This window comes from Natator depressus, chromosome 7 (genome assembly GCF_965152275.1).
Source record: "Natator depressus isolate rNatDep1 chromosome 7, rNatDep2.hap1, whole genome shotgun sequence".
Lineage (NCBI taxonomy): Eukaryota > Metazoa > Chordata > Testudines > Cheloniidae > Natator > Natator depressus.
Genome location: NC_134240.1, coordinates 75,754,244 through 75,768,879, shown reverse-complemented (window position 1 = coordinate 75,768,879; position 14,636 = coordinate 75,754,244). Strand labels below are relative to the sequence as shown.

The following is a 14,636-nucleotide window of genomic DNA, read 5'->3' as shown; positions in this document are numbered from 1 at the left end:
ACTGAGTGCAGTTCTTGTCACCCCATCTCAAAAAAAGATATGTTAGAATTGGAAAAGATACTCAGAAGGGCAACAAAAATTATTAGGGGTATGGAAAAGCTTCCATATGAAGAGAGAGAAAAAACAACGAAACTTTTCCTCTTGGAAAAGAGATGACTAAGGAGGGATATGATAGAGGTCTACAGAATCATGAAAGGTGTGGAGAAAATTAATCGGGAAGTGTTATTTACTCCTTCACATAACACAAGAACCAGGGGTTATCCAATGAAATAACTAGGCAGCATGTTTAAAACAAACAAAAGGAAGAACTGCTTCACACAGTGCACAGTCAACTTGCGGGGCTCATTGCCAGGGGATGTTGTGAAGGCCAAAACTCCAATGGATTCACAAAAGAATTAGATAAGTTCCTGGGGAATAGATCCCTCAATGGCTATTAGCCAGGATGGTCAGGGATGCAAGCCCATGTCCTGGGTGTCCTAAGCTTCTAACTTCCAGAAGCTGGGCGTGGACATCAGGGGATAGATCACTCAATAATTGCCCTGTTCTGTTCATCCCCTCTGAAGCCTCTGGCATTGGCCACTGTCAGAAGACAGGATACCGGGTTATATAGACCACTGGTCTGACCCGTTATGGCCATTCTTATGTTATGTTCTTTAAAAGGGAATGCAATGCAAAAATAGAATACTGGTAAAGCACACATTTCCAAATACCCTTCAGAAAATGAGGGTCCTTTAATAGTATTAAAAAAAATGTGCTTGTTCAGACTATTTTCACCCCCACCTCCTTTGTCTTGCTTTTCTTCACCCTTCGTTCTGCATCTGAATATGCTTACACTGGAGCTGGGCAGAGATTTCCAGCTTAAATAGACATACCTGCTACACTAGTGCTAAAATTAGAAGTGTAGGTGCAGCAGTGCAAATAGTGAGAGGGGCTAGCCACCCCGGGTACAATCCCAAATGAAACCCTCAGTACATATTCAGGTGTTTAGCCACTACTGCTGCTCACACCATTGTGTCTGCACTTACGTTTTTAGATTCAATAAAAGCTAGCACAGGTATATCTGTATGAGCTGCAAATAACACCACCCGCTCTAGTGTAGACATACCCTAAAACGTTTTCAAAACCTTGGATCTGTGTAGTTCACAGCCACCAGTGTACATCAGGAGTGATTCTTTAGAAGGCAGTGGAGTAAAACTAGTCCCAGCAGATCCAATCCACTACACACACACACACACACACACACACACACACACACACACCACTACACACACACACACACACACCACTACACACACACACACACACACACACACACACACACACACCAACCAGCCACTTCATGTCAGCTGCTCCAGACCCTGCCACAGTTAGAGAGCTTTAAGATGCAACTCACTATTCACAGAGGAAAACTTTGGAATCCCACAGCAAAAGCAGATTTTTTTTCATTTCAAGCACCAGCAGCTTTTCTTTTCTGTGTTTGAATTGCTGGGAATGTGGGCCCTGAATCAGCAAAGTACCTGTGCATGACTTTAGTAGCCACTGAAGTCAATTGAACCACTCCTGCTTATAGTTAGGTACATGGTTAAGAACCTTGCTGGATCACGACCTTAATTCTAGACTTGGGGCTTGACAGTTTTTCCTTCAGTACTTACATTTCCAGATATATAATAACTGTGTGTGTTGATTACATATATGTATTATCTTGCTTTCCTAGTATGGCCATAATGCTGAACACTGACAAGAGGGTTAATACCCTTTTGAAGTTCATTATTATTTGGCTGTTCCACAGTGGCTAGTGTTGTTTTAATGTATAATTTACAGAGCTAGCCTGAGAAAATAAAACCAGATACTGGATTGCCAAAGGGATTGGTACTGGGATTTGGAGCTTTCCTCTCAGTGTTGCCTGTTTGAAGCTAGCACAGACCATTAGTTATTGAAAATTGTTACTGTGTGCTGGCTGTTGGACCCATGTGACAAAAATTGATTGTCTCAGTCTAGATCCTGATAGGAAAGAGTCCGGATAATAAAGCCAACACTAAAGTGGCTGTATTTGTACCCTTGGTAGTATTCTTATCAAGGATTGAGAAATGACAGTGATCAACTACTCTCTTACTCCCTGAATTGTACCTTCCAGGTCAGGGCTGAGGCTGGACAGTGTGGGAAAAGTTGTACTGCCGATATACCTCTTTTGTTGCTAACTACAAGTGTTCAGTACCTTTCACAAGCACGAAGAAAAAAAAATCACAATTTCATGTTTAATTAAAATAATAAGCATTTTTAGTATTAAAAGGAAAAGGGAACAGAGAAATAGTGGGATGTTGGAAAGAGTGCTTGAAATGCTTAATCACGGTTATTGAAATATATCTTTGTTGCATATTAGCTATCATATTATCGATTACTACCACAGTTTTTAGATGCATGTTAAACTGTCTAGTGGCCATTGCAGTAGAAATTTCCACCCCCTCAATAAAATTAATAGTTGGCCTTTGCGAGATACTTTATGCAGTTAAACCTTGATTTAGTAAAGCACTTAAACATGCTTAAACTAGAAGAAGTGCTAGTGTGCTTTGCTGAATCAAGGTCTCATTGGATTTGTGGTGTCTGGATCTAGAGGAGTTTTCAGCCTAATCAAAGACATCAGTGAAACTCTATTCGATTGTTCTGTGTTCATTTCTTAGCTCTCGCTCTATCTTCAGCGTCTGATGGCAACAGCAGAAAAAAACAGAGCAGCTTGAGAGTCAGCATGAAGAGAGATGTAATAATTCAAGCTGTTAGGATTTATGGTTACTACAAGGGAAAATGAAGGATATTGAAAAGATACCCACTACATGGGGTTTTTGATACTTTTCTCCTCCCAAAAAGGAGGGGGAATAGATGTTTGTTTCAATACCATAATATAGAATTGAAAGTCCAATATTTCTGGGTTAATTTTTGACATCTATTCTTTCTGCTTTTGAGAAGCACTCCCCATCTGTTAGCCCCCATGTTGCTGTCCATTCTTAAACTGACTAGAAGCAATGTAATCAATTGATTACCATGAGGTGACAAAAATAGGAGCTGCATTAAAAAAAATCCTAATTTTCTGAAATAAAATATTATTGACTGGTAAGTCTGCTAAGTTCCAGGAAGCTTATGCCAGTAAATATTGGTTTAAAATCAAGATGCATCTGCATATGATGTTTCTATAGTTTAAAAATTGTTAACAAAACAAACATGTTTAGCCTCCTGTTTACTCATCTACAATGCTCTGAGAACCCAGAATGGGGAATCCAGGTAGCAGTGAGAATTGCTTTCTTGCTCTCCACCCTTGTTTGGCTGTGTAAGCACAGAATCTGCCAGTTGGCATGATTCAGAAATCTCAACAGGATATCCATCTGCAATAAGGAAGTCAAGAAATACTGTAAATATAAATTTAGATAACTGCCAGACTGAAAGCCATTTGGTATTGGAGTTCATACTGTAGCTGGGAAATAGAGGATATTCTCTTTGGGTCTCAGGTTTAAGTAGGCATCTCAGTAATTAGTTTTAATTTTGTGTTCTGACCCAGCACAATTATTGTGGACATTGTTGCCTATTGCTATGAAAGCTGCTTGCTAACGGAAAGAAACTTTCTTCTAAAATGTCCAATGTATTCATTTGTGTTCCATGTTGTCTTGTCACATCATCCTATCTTTGCTGATGGCGGCACTACATTGTATAGCACATGGAGCATGATAAAACATGACACAATGTGACCACAAGGTACTGGAAACTTAAGAGAAAATCTTCCAGGGTGGCCCAGTGGTCTAGTGGCGGCACAATATGCTGCCACATAGGGTTCAGAGTTCAGTGTTTTCCTCCCAGGCTGGCAGGTGCTGAGATTGCCACCAAGGCACCATGCTGAACCCCAGAGGGGAGGGAAGAAGTACCTCATGTCCCTCTGCAGTGAACCCACTTCCCTTCCCCATGCTTGATAGGAAAAACAGCATTAATGGCTTTAGTGAGAGCTGTATTTGGCAGTCATTTCTGGGACACAAGATAGCTGTGCTTTGAGGCCTCCAAGGGGAAAATAGTAGAAAGGAAATAAATGGGGGTGGAGGTCATTCGGAGTTCAAAAACTTCCCTCTGTTCTTTCCCCTACCCCACACACTTCAAAAGGGACAAAAAGAAAGTCTTCCAGAGTTAGCACTGTACCTGGTCTCTGATTCAAATTGCTAGCTAGTCAACAGTGAGAAAAGAGCCAGCGAGAAAGAAGTCGTGTAGGTAATTGTTCTCCTAGCAGCTTACAGAGGTACAATAGTGGGTGCCATTAAAATCTTGACATTTACCATTTGCAGTGGGTAAATTTAAAGTAGTACTTAATTAAATAGTCTACTTAGTAGTTTCTTTATATTCTTTACATGTTACCTGATTTATGATTCACTGAAGTAAAGGCACGTAAATACACACAGCATATTTTACAGTAATTGGCACATCTAACATTCCCCCAGGATGTTTTAAGATAGGGCCATTAGGCACCTTTTGTTTAAAATGGACATGTTGGAGACTAATTTAAATTGATATGAAGAAAAGACTGAATCTAAATGCGACAACCACTGAAACATACTTTCAGTGTAAACCATGCAGAGCCGTTCACATCTTTATTTTCCTTTTTCTTAAGAGTCATGGTTCAGTGGTCTGAAAATAAGATAGGGAGCAGGAGCTCCTGAATTCCAATCCTGACTTTGGCATTCCCTTCCCAGTGCATCTGGGCAAGTCACTGAACCTCTGTGCCTCGGTTTCCTCCTTTGTAAAATAGAGAGGATAATCCTCGCCTATCCAACAGCCAACTGGGTTAATCTTTGTAAAGTACTTTGAAAAAGTCTTCTTTTTAGTTGCCCCTCTTCTGAACTGTCCTTCATTGCAGCCCCAGTCTGATTATGATGAAGTAAGCGTATTTATTAAGGAAGAAGAGATAATGTCTTGATGCAGGCAGATAAGAAAGGAGGAGATAATTGCTTTAGGAGGTACAATCTGATCATTTCTATCACTTTGTAAGAATCCCAAGCTCTTTCAGATCAACTAACAATATTTTCATGATAGTAAAAGACAGAAAAAGAGAGAAGAGATGGTGGGGGCAGCAGCTTTGGTTCTCTCTGATTTGTTGCATTTTATAGTATAACTTCACTATTTATGAAAGTATTTGTTACGATTCTTTACATGTTTCAACATGTCGTTTAAGTTATTTAAAATTTGAATGGCTTTTAAGGAGAGCAGCAAATAGATTGAACACTCTGATTCCCTGTTGCTACCTTTAAGTGAGGTTTTTAAGTAGTATTTAGGTTTCTGTTTCTGAGCAGTATATTTATAGAGACAGGCTTACGTTTTAGTTCTTAATTAGAACTCATGCCAAAAAATGTACTGCTTAGCTATGTTCAATTTTAAAAGGTGTTTTGGACATGAGTCAGATTTCCCTTATTTGTTTAAGCATCTCATGCCCGGACAGCTGCTGGATTTTGCTGCAGCTCTGGTGGGCATTTCTGAACTGTACATTAATAATGAAAGTCAGGTAGGAAAACAACAAGAAGAAAAATCCATATATTCATCTGTGCAAAAGTTTGTCATGGTGTTCTGCTAACAAAACACCAGCTTCCACTGGTCTCTGAAACAAAAGGTCCAGAACACATTGGGTACGTCTACATTGCAACAAAACACCCATGGCTGGCCTGTGTCAGGTGACCCAGGTGTAACCCACACACCTTCTGGGTGTTCTGTTCTGTCCCATCTAGTGGCACTGAGACCACTTGAAGAAAGAGAGATAAAATGAGTCTGCTCTTCAGCCTTAGCTAACAGCCAGTTGGCTTTTAGTTTATGTGGTAGAGGCTCATGCACTAAGCTCCAGAAGTCCCCGGTTCGATCCCGCCCGCCAATAACTGGGGTCTGTCGGCGTTACACAGGCTCGGGCTACGAGGCTATAAAATTGCAGTATAGCCATTTGGACTCTGAGACTCTCCTCTCTCCCCCCTGCAATTTTATAGCCCCACAGCCCAAGCTCAGCAAGCCCAAATCAGTTGACATGAGCCAGCCATGGGTGTTTTATTGCAGTGTAGACACACTCTTAAAAAACTAGACTTCATGCCTAAGAACTTCACATTCACCAGCAGGCATTCTGCCTCCCGTAGGACTACTTTGTGCTGCTGGAGTCCACTCAGATCCCTAGTGGATCGTGTGCTATCATAGACTGCACTTCGGCTCTTCTGGTCAGGATGGAGTTGGCTACATATTCCATCCATTTTTACTATTTGTTTGTATTGCAGTAGTGCCTAGAGGACCCAATCAGGGATCAAGGCCCCACTGTGCTAGACACTGCGCACACACACACACAATAAAAGGATAGTCCCTGCACCAGTCTAAGCATATGAGAAAAGTCTGTGAAATCAACAATAAATATGCTCAACTTCACAAGACATGCAAGGCAGCTTCCCCTTATAGGTTCATTTTGGATACGGAAGGGAAAAGGAGTGTTCTGTGGGGAGGGAGAGATAAGAAGAGGACAGAGCACATACCTGTCAGAGATCTTTTTCAGGATGTTTTTCCACATTACAAAACAAAACAAAACCTTCCCGGGGCTTTTCTGTTTTATATTCAGTTTATTGTCAGTAAATGCATAGAGTTGTTCACATATGGTAATTGCTTATGTTCCTATATTTCTTCTTTTTAAAAAACATTCCAGATGGGATACACTCCATTACATGTTGGCTGCCACTATGGAAACATAAAGATTGTTAATTTCCTTCTTCAACACTTTGCTAAAGTTAATGCCAAAACGAAGGTGAGTTTTTCTTTTCCCTTCACTTGGTTTATTTTTTTTAAAAAAACCAAAACCCTCTCCTGAGAACACTGCAAACTCTTCTGTTTTTCCATCCTTGGCAGAATGGGTACACCCCTCTACACCAAGCTGCTCAGCAGGGACACACCCATATCATTAACGTCTTGCTCCAGAACGGCGCATCGCCCAATGAACTCACTGTGGTAAGGGACAAGAGAAAAACATATTGTGGGTGGCTTCTTTTCTAGCATGACAATGCTTTCCCGACGGTAAAAAGTGCTCTGCCACTACATCTCAACAATGGAAATGTAGAAGAATGTGGGGCGGGGGGCAGTGGGAGAGCATGAATAAAACAGAACAGCCAGCCTGTTATCTCAGCTATGAGACATAGCCACCTTAGTGCTCTACTTTTCCTGAAACACCAACTACTTTAAAATGCATTCGTAAGAGAATATAATTAGGCTTGTCAGAATTCAATTTTTATTTCGACGGATAATATAGATGTTTATTTTTGAGCATTTTTTTTCCTATTTTAATCAATTTAAACTTTCACAGTTACAAGAAATTATGGGAGTGACAGCCATGAAAATTATTTAATGACAGTAAATATTGAGATTCAAAATGTTAAAGCTTTATAACCATTAAAATACAAATTGTCAACATCACATGTCAAAATATACAAAGTAAATATCCTTAAACTGAAGTCTAAGAAGTATTTTTCTTATTTTGCCTCTCTTTAAATTTCATTATTATTGATGGAATTTTTTTTTCATCTGTTTGTGTCTGTGTGGTGAAATCGACGTTTTCCAACATTTAATGATAAAAATTTAATCCTTCTATTGTACTGGTTATTTCTCTCCTTGCCATTTATGTAAACAGTTAAATGCCTAACGTTACATGTCCTGCTCCTGGAACTTTTTATTGTGTTGACTTATAAACATTTTCTTTGAACTCTGAAGTAAATTTTTACTGAACTTATTACTTGTTCTTATAGCTAAGCATTGTTAATGCATATCCATTTTTATTAATTTTTCAATTCTCAGAATGGGAACACTGCCCTGGCCATTGCTAAACGACTTGGCTACATTTCAGTTGTTGACACATTGAAGATCGTGACGGAAGAGACCATGACTACAATTGTAAGTATAGTATATTTCAATAATGAAATTATTATAACTTTCTTAATCTACAAAGTTATACAAACATGGTCTTTAGCTCTGTTGATAGATACCTGCTGAGATTGCAATCTGATTGTTAAAGGTGGCCATACATACGGTTAGTAATAAAACATCCGTTTGCAGTCAAATATAAAAAAGAATATCATATTTACAGCAAATTTATTTAAAAAGTGCTAAAATTCAGGTAATAAATATCACCAAAATGTACTGCAAAAACCTTACTGAAATTGATTTTTATACACAGTATAAATAAATTGATATTTATACACAGTATAAATAACCAGGGTCCCAATCCTTCAACTAGATCTGCATGGGCACAGTGTCCTGCGTGTGGCGATCTAATTGCAAGCTTGGGGCCTCAGTGCAGTAATTTTCCTCATATGGCTTTGTAAACAAGCAGAAACCAACATCGATCTCCTCTCTTCTTAAGAGACCCAGTTCTGAATGCCTGCAGTGATTCACTCAGTGCTCTCTCACCCACCAGTACCTTCAAGTAGTAGCACATAAAATATACTGTTGTAGGGGCTTGCAAATGTCATGATTTAGTTTAAAAGCAGTTCTTCCAAACTGACAAAATTGGATGGAACACCACTAGAAGGGTTTGTACTGTAATTGTGGGATGCTTCTTGAAGGCAATTAAAAGATTAAGTCCCAGTGTTATCTGTTAGATGTTAAAGGGACACTATCAACTTAAATATGTCATTTCTGTTTGAAAGCATCTTACTGTTGTTTCAGGTAACAGTGCCAGTGACCATAACTAAAAAAGATTAGATGAAACATTACTGCTCAATTGTTTTCAGCTCAATTACATTTGACAGTACTTCATCTTTAATCGGGCTCTCTGTTTCTCTTTTAATCAGTTAGTTCGTTTCTCCTGTTGTTTGTGTGTGTCTTTCGTACAGCAACAGGGGAGAGAGACAAACATTTTTAATAAGAGGAAAGTTTGATTGTAAAAGAATAAAAATTGGCAAGGGATTCAGAGGCAGGCATAGTGCTTAAAAATGACATTGAGCTCATTTTTTGAAACTGACTACATTTCAGATTGATGGTGTCCTTTTGAAAAGAAGACATCTAGGCCCTGGTCCTGCAAACATGCATCAGCATAACTTTACTCATGTCAGTATTCCTACTGAAGTAAAAGGGTATAGTCACATGGGTGAAGTTACACACACAGACAAGTGTTTGCAGACTCAAAGTCCTGCCATATTAATTTTATAACGAACCACAAAATGTTTGAAATAGATACCTAAGGCTCACTTTAGGAACAAGCCCAGTGCTTCCATTGCCTGATTTATTATCATATACTACATTCTCTCTCAAGCAAGCCATTTCAGATTAAGCCAGTTTGAATACCTTTGAATTTAGAAACACTTTTGACTCAGCAACAGGTGATCACTTGTTTGACAACTTTAATCCAGTTAAATTTACAACTTTCCAAATTTAGCACTGACTACAAATAGTTGTTAAATTCATGTTGTAAATTAAGGGAAGCTGGAATTTACTGATATCTAAGGAACATTTTTAAAATGCTTACGCACGCCAGCCTCAAAAGGAGGAGATATCTAAATTTGGCAGTATAAGTAAGGTGAACCCATTAGAAATAACGCTAATGCCTCAAATATATTTTGTCTGACAGGAAACCTGTTTTTCACCTTTGCTGGTGACCAGTTCCTAGACCCAGACCTTATAATTTAGGGTGTATGTACATAACTCCTTGCACGGTATCCATATATTTGTTTTGCAATAATAGTGATGACCAGTGTGACACCGGCACTTGTTTGAGAGCTCACATGACATTCTTTGGTGAGCTTGAATGCATGCACCAGACACAGGAGATTCCTGTACTCTGTATACATTCCCTCTTTGCCCCTTGCCAGTTGGCACTAAGAGGTTCCTGGGTCACAGGTATGTTCTCCCAATATTGCTCACTGCTTAATGACAAAATCATCACAATATTAATAGTGTGATGACAATATCTTACGACAGTGGTCACCAACCCGTCAAATCGTGATCTCCGGTGGTGTAGTGGGGCTGCCACTAAGGCAGGCTCCCTGACGGCTGCAGCCCCACACTGCTCCCGGAAGCAGCCAGCATGCTCCCGTGACCCTGGGGGGTAGGGGTCTCCGTGTGCTGTTCCTGCCTGCAGGCACCACTCCCACAGCTCCCATTGGCTGGGAACAGGAAACCGTGGCCAATTGGAGCTTTGGGGGTGATGCCTGCAGAGAGGGTTAGCGCGCAGAGCCATGTGCCCCCCATCCCAGGAGCTGCAGAGGCGCAGTGGCCCCTTCCGGGAGCAGTGTGGAGCCTGCCTTAGCCTTGCTGCATTTCCGACCACGAGCCGCCCACAGTAAGTGCCGCCACACCCCAACCCCCAGCCCTGAGCCCCCTCCCAGAGCCTGCACCCCAACACTCTGCCCCAGCCCTGAGCCCCCTCCCAGAGCCAGCACCCTGAACCCTCTCCTGCACCCCAACACTCTGCCCCAGCCCAGAGCCCCCTCCTGCACCCAAACATACTCCCAGAGCTTGCACCCCTCACCCCCTCCTACACCCTAACCCCTGCCCCAGGCTCAGCCCAGAGCCTCCTCCCACACTGCGAACCCCTTGGCCCCAGCCCAGAGCCTATACCCCCTCCCAAACCCCAACCCTCTGCCCCAACCCGTGAAAGTGAGTGAGGGTGCGGGAGATCGAGCAACGGGGGGGGGGGGTGGAGTGAGCAGGGTGGGGCTTTGGGGAAGGGGTGGGGTAGATCCTGGGTTGCTCTTAAATTCAAAAAGTGATCATGGGCATCAAAAGGTTGGAGACCACTGTCTTACGATGTGACTGACCCTTGTTAACCAATCTTCTCTTATTGTCTTTGACTATGGATCTGTACCTACATAAATTGATATTGTTGGGATGATAAACACCAACGTTCATTTGTACCTCCTACTTTTGACTTATTTCAGAGTAACAGCTGTGTTAGTCTGTATTCGCAAAAAGAAAAGGAGTACTTGTGGCACCTTAGAGACTAACCAATTTATTTGAGCATAAGCTTTCGTGAGCTACAGCTCACTTCATTGGATGCATACTGTGGACTAGATTTCCACTCCATACGGCTCAAATGCAGTGCCTTGCATAATGACAGGTTTCAGAGTAACAGCCGTGTTAGTCTGTGTTCACAAAAAGAAAAGGAGTACTTTTGACTTAGTAAAGGAAGTGGATAATTGTTCCCATATATTTTTCTTTTTCACCTGATGGCTGCTGTACAAAGTTATCAAAAGAAGCGATACTGAGACATCTTGTGCGGATATTTGTTGAAACGCAAACAGCACAAGATGTTATGAATGATCACATAAATCCTCTTGGTAGCTACAAAGGGTCAGATTGTGAGATAACGATCCGCCTTGGTAAGGGGGTGTGTGTAGTTGCACTGTCCCTGGAGCCCAGAAGGGAGATTGTGACTCTGCTTATCCAGAGAGTGAGTAAACTGCTCTGGGTACTTACCTGGCACAGTTATGCCACCCAGCATGTGGGGAGATGGAGCCAAAGCTTAGCCCAGTCCCCACTCTGTTCTGCCTACCCCCACCTATCCCTCTCACAGGGAGGAGAATGTAGTGGCTTGTGCAGATCGCGCCCATGCTGCTATTCATGACATGGGGAGCCAGTAAGCCACCATGCTAGCTGGGCACAATCTGCACCACAGAAAAACCATTTAAAGCAAGTGAATGCTGGTTCCAAAAAGCTGGCTAATTTCTTTTGTGAATTTTTTTTCTAAAACTACTGTTTAAAGCAAAACAAAATAGGAAAGAAACATCCTCCTTGTTTTTTGAGCACACTGCAGACAGAAAACTGTTAATATTCACCTCTCACAATTGTGGTGTCATCAGCTTCCTTGTGAGTGGCCTGTTAGCAAGGCAGTTGGTTGATATATAGAAGACATTCAGGATCAAAAGCTGGCTTTTATCTTTGTTACTTCATGTGCGCGTTCCCTCTTGTCACTTCCATAGCTGTGTTCTATAATTCATTAGCTTATATAAAACCTATATTGCTCTGTCTTAAAATGTGCTAACAAGATAAACTTCAAAATAAAGAAATATAGTTAGATATGCTGGATAATAAGCACCAATCACCACTGCTTCTCTATCTTTTTGGCACCTCTCTTCATACCTTCTCTAAAAGTTACTTATCTCTAGGGAGATTCTAAAATATTTTTCTACAATAGGAATAAGGCTTATTGAAGAGCTGACATCATAACAAAGAGTTGTAGGAGAGCAGCATAAACAGGAACTTGTTATCTCAAGCTCAGGCTTGTAGAGATCTAGATAATTGTAGGACAAGGATATTTACTGTTGCACACTGAGAACTCCAAATATAGGAGGCTCATTCGTAGACTGTACAACTAATGAACTAGTTGGGTTCATATCACATAGGTAGGAAGGTATATTATTTAATATGTGCTATAAGTAGAGAAAAGTTGCATTACATCAAATTGTGAATTAGACTACAAGAAATGTACGGTACAAAAAGGACTTCACAGCCCAAAATGCCTTCTAGTTTAGACACAGCTCTAGTCACAGAAACCCAGAAAACAGTTTTTATTAAAATCAAGATGTTGGTAATCATCACCAACAACATTGTGTGGTGCATTGTAGACTCTTGGCACTTTGAGATAGAATCTGAATTACTGAGGGCATTAGATTCTCCTGTCACGTAGTCATCTAATTTAAAGATCTTTTGAGGATATTCGGCCAAATCTATCCCAGCTGTAATTCCATTTAAGGTGGTACAAAGGGTGAATATAGGTTAGTGTATTGTGATTTTTTTTACCCATACGGTAATAAAACTCTAATAATAACTGAATAAATTATGTATGTGATCTTTGATCCATACAATTCAGTCTGTATAGACATGGCTGAGGCAAAATCTTTGAACATGCGTTGCCAGAACCTTCTAAAGCTGGTAGTTTAACCTTAAATAATTTCCACAGAACAAAATGAGTGTAAGGTCTTTAATAAGTTCTAAGCTACTTTGCTCATGAAGGAATGCTTCCATTATATCAAATGAGGACAGGAGCCAGAGAGACACAAACTTGCCACAGAATTATTTATGAAGCTAGACAAAAATAAAGTATATAAAGGTAAATGAAGAATGACAAGCTTAAAAGTTTGGATCAAAGACCACAACCAGAATCTTTTCAGTCATTTTTCCTCCTAAAACTTTGGTAATCATTTGTGAACTTTGTGTCTGATGACTGGGAAATAACACTGGTAGAATAAGCGGAAACACAAATGTGAGCATATCTTTGAATTTCACTCTGCATCATGGCTTGGATACAGCTATACCAAACCTGTACAGATTTTTCTGTAGGATCCAAAACATCATTCGTGCTTGACTGCTCTCTTACTTCAAAGTTTGTGGTTCCGTTAGGGTTTCAATATCCCCTTTTTTATTAAACCAGCAGGTCAGCTCTGAGATATCTTGTCATATATAGCTACTTTAAATGAAGATTTCAGGCATGCAAACTCAGCTTTCCCCAAATCTAAGTCTTCTTATACTGCTCCCTGAACCTGAATGAGAATAAATGATAGAAGTAAAAATCAGCCATCTGAATGCATTCTGTGCAAAATTTTCTGATGAATATCATAGATTACTATAATATTATTACAGTTGTCACTATGGAAAATATAGGCAGTTCAAGGTGAGGTATGTATTTAAAAATATTGCAGAGAAAATTAGCTCCAAAATCACAAAATAGTCCGATGCAGGAAGGAGGAAACTTCACACAGCAGAAAAGGACTTAATAGGTTAGGGCTAGATTGTGTTACTCTTGCTCCCATTAAAGTCAATGGGACTGTAGAAAGAGTAAGGTACTACTTTAGGCTCCTATTTTTAAAAAAATCTTGGCCTTAAATTCTTTCACTGTACTTGTTTCTTTTATGTGATATGATCATTTTTTGGATCCTCAGAGCATTCTATCTGCTGTATGAACTTGAATATAGTTAAATATGTTGATATAATATTAGGTAGTTTTATTATTTGAATGTACTGTATTTCATAATTATATGCAGCTACATGTTGAAACTGCAGAAAATAAAATAAAGGCTTATTCTGCTAATTTCAGTTCATAAATGTGGCCTGTCATGTATTTTAACTTATAAATGTAACAATAAATTGATGTTTTTCTGATGAAAATGTCTGAACTTTGAAATGATCTTATTATGTTTAACAGACTGTCACAGAAAAGCATAAAATGAATGTACCAGAAACTATGAATGAAGTTCTTGACATGTCTGATGATGAAGGTATGCAAAAAAGGAAATTTTTATTTACTTTTAAAATTCTATTTGTTGTATTATAGATTGTTTGTTAAATTCTTCGCCCCGCCCCATTGGATAATCGTTGTTGCAAAAAAAAATTATTAGTTATGACATTATATTATTTTGTTGACATATCAGTGCTCTACATATTTACTTATATTGTTTACTTAAATCATGCAGTTCGTAAAGCCTACACCCCTGAAATTCTCAGTGATGGTGAATATATGTCAGATGTTGAAGAAGGTATTTCTGCATTTTTGTATTGCGGTGATATTTAACTTCAACATTTTCATTTTATTTTCTAACTTTAGAAATAATCTCTTTTTTTTCACTAACTTTTCTTATTACCCTACTAGCATGAATCAGTACGTTAGA

At 39.7% G+C, this 14,636-nt stretch overlaps 1 protein-coding gene across 7 annotated transcripts in view; it reads left to right on the top strand.

The window, feature by feature from the left end:
- The window catches only part of ANK3 (ankyrin 3), a 288,028-nt gene that overhangs the window by 173,387 nt on the left and 100,005 nt on the right, over positions 1–14,636 (top strand). For 5 of the 7 annotated variants that reach the window (XM_074958832.1, XM_074958833.1, XM_074958835.1 and 2 more), the window contains 5 exons: positions 6,692–6,790; positions 6,892–6,990; positions 7,831–7,926; positions 14,174–14,246; positions 14,442–14,504. In XM_074958832.1, the coding sequence (XP_074814933.1) occupies positions 6,692–6,790; positions 6,892–6,990; positions 7,831–7,926; positions 14,174–14,246; positions 14,442–14,504 (430 nt within the window). The remainder of the gene's footprint in view (positions 1–6,691; positions 6,791–6,891; positions 6,991–7,830; positions 7,927–14,173; positions 14,247–14,441; positions 14,505–14,636) is intronic. The other 2 variants (XM_074958837.1, XM_074958836.1) reach the window with 1 other exon arrangement.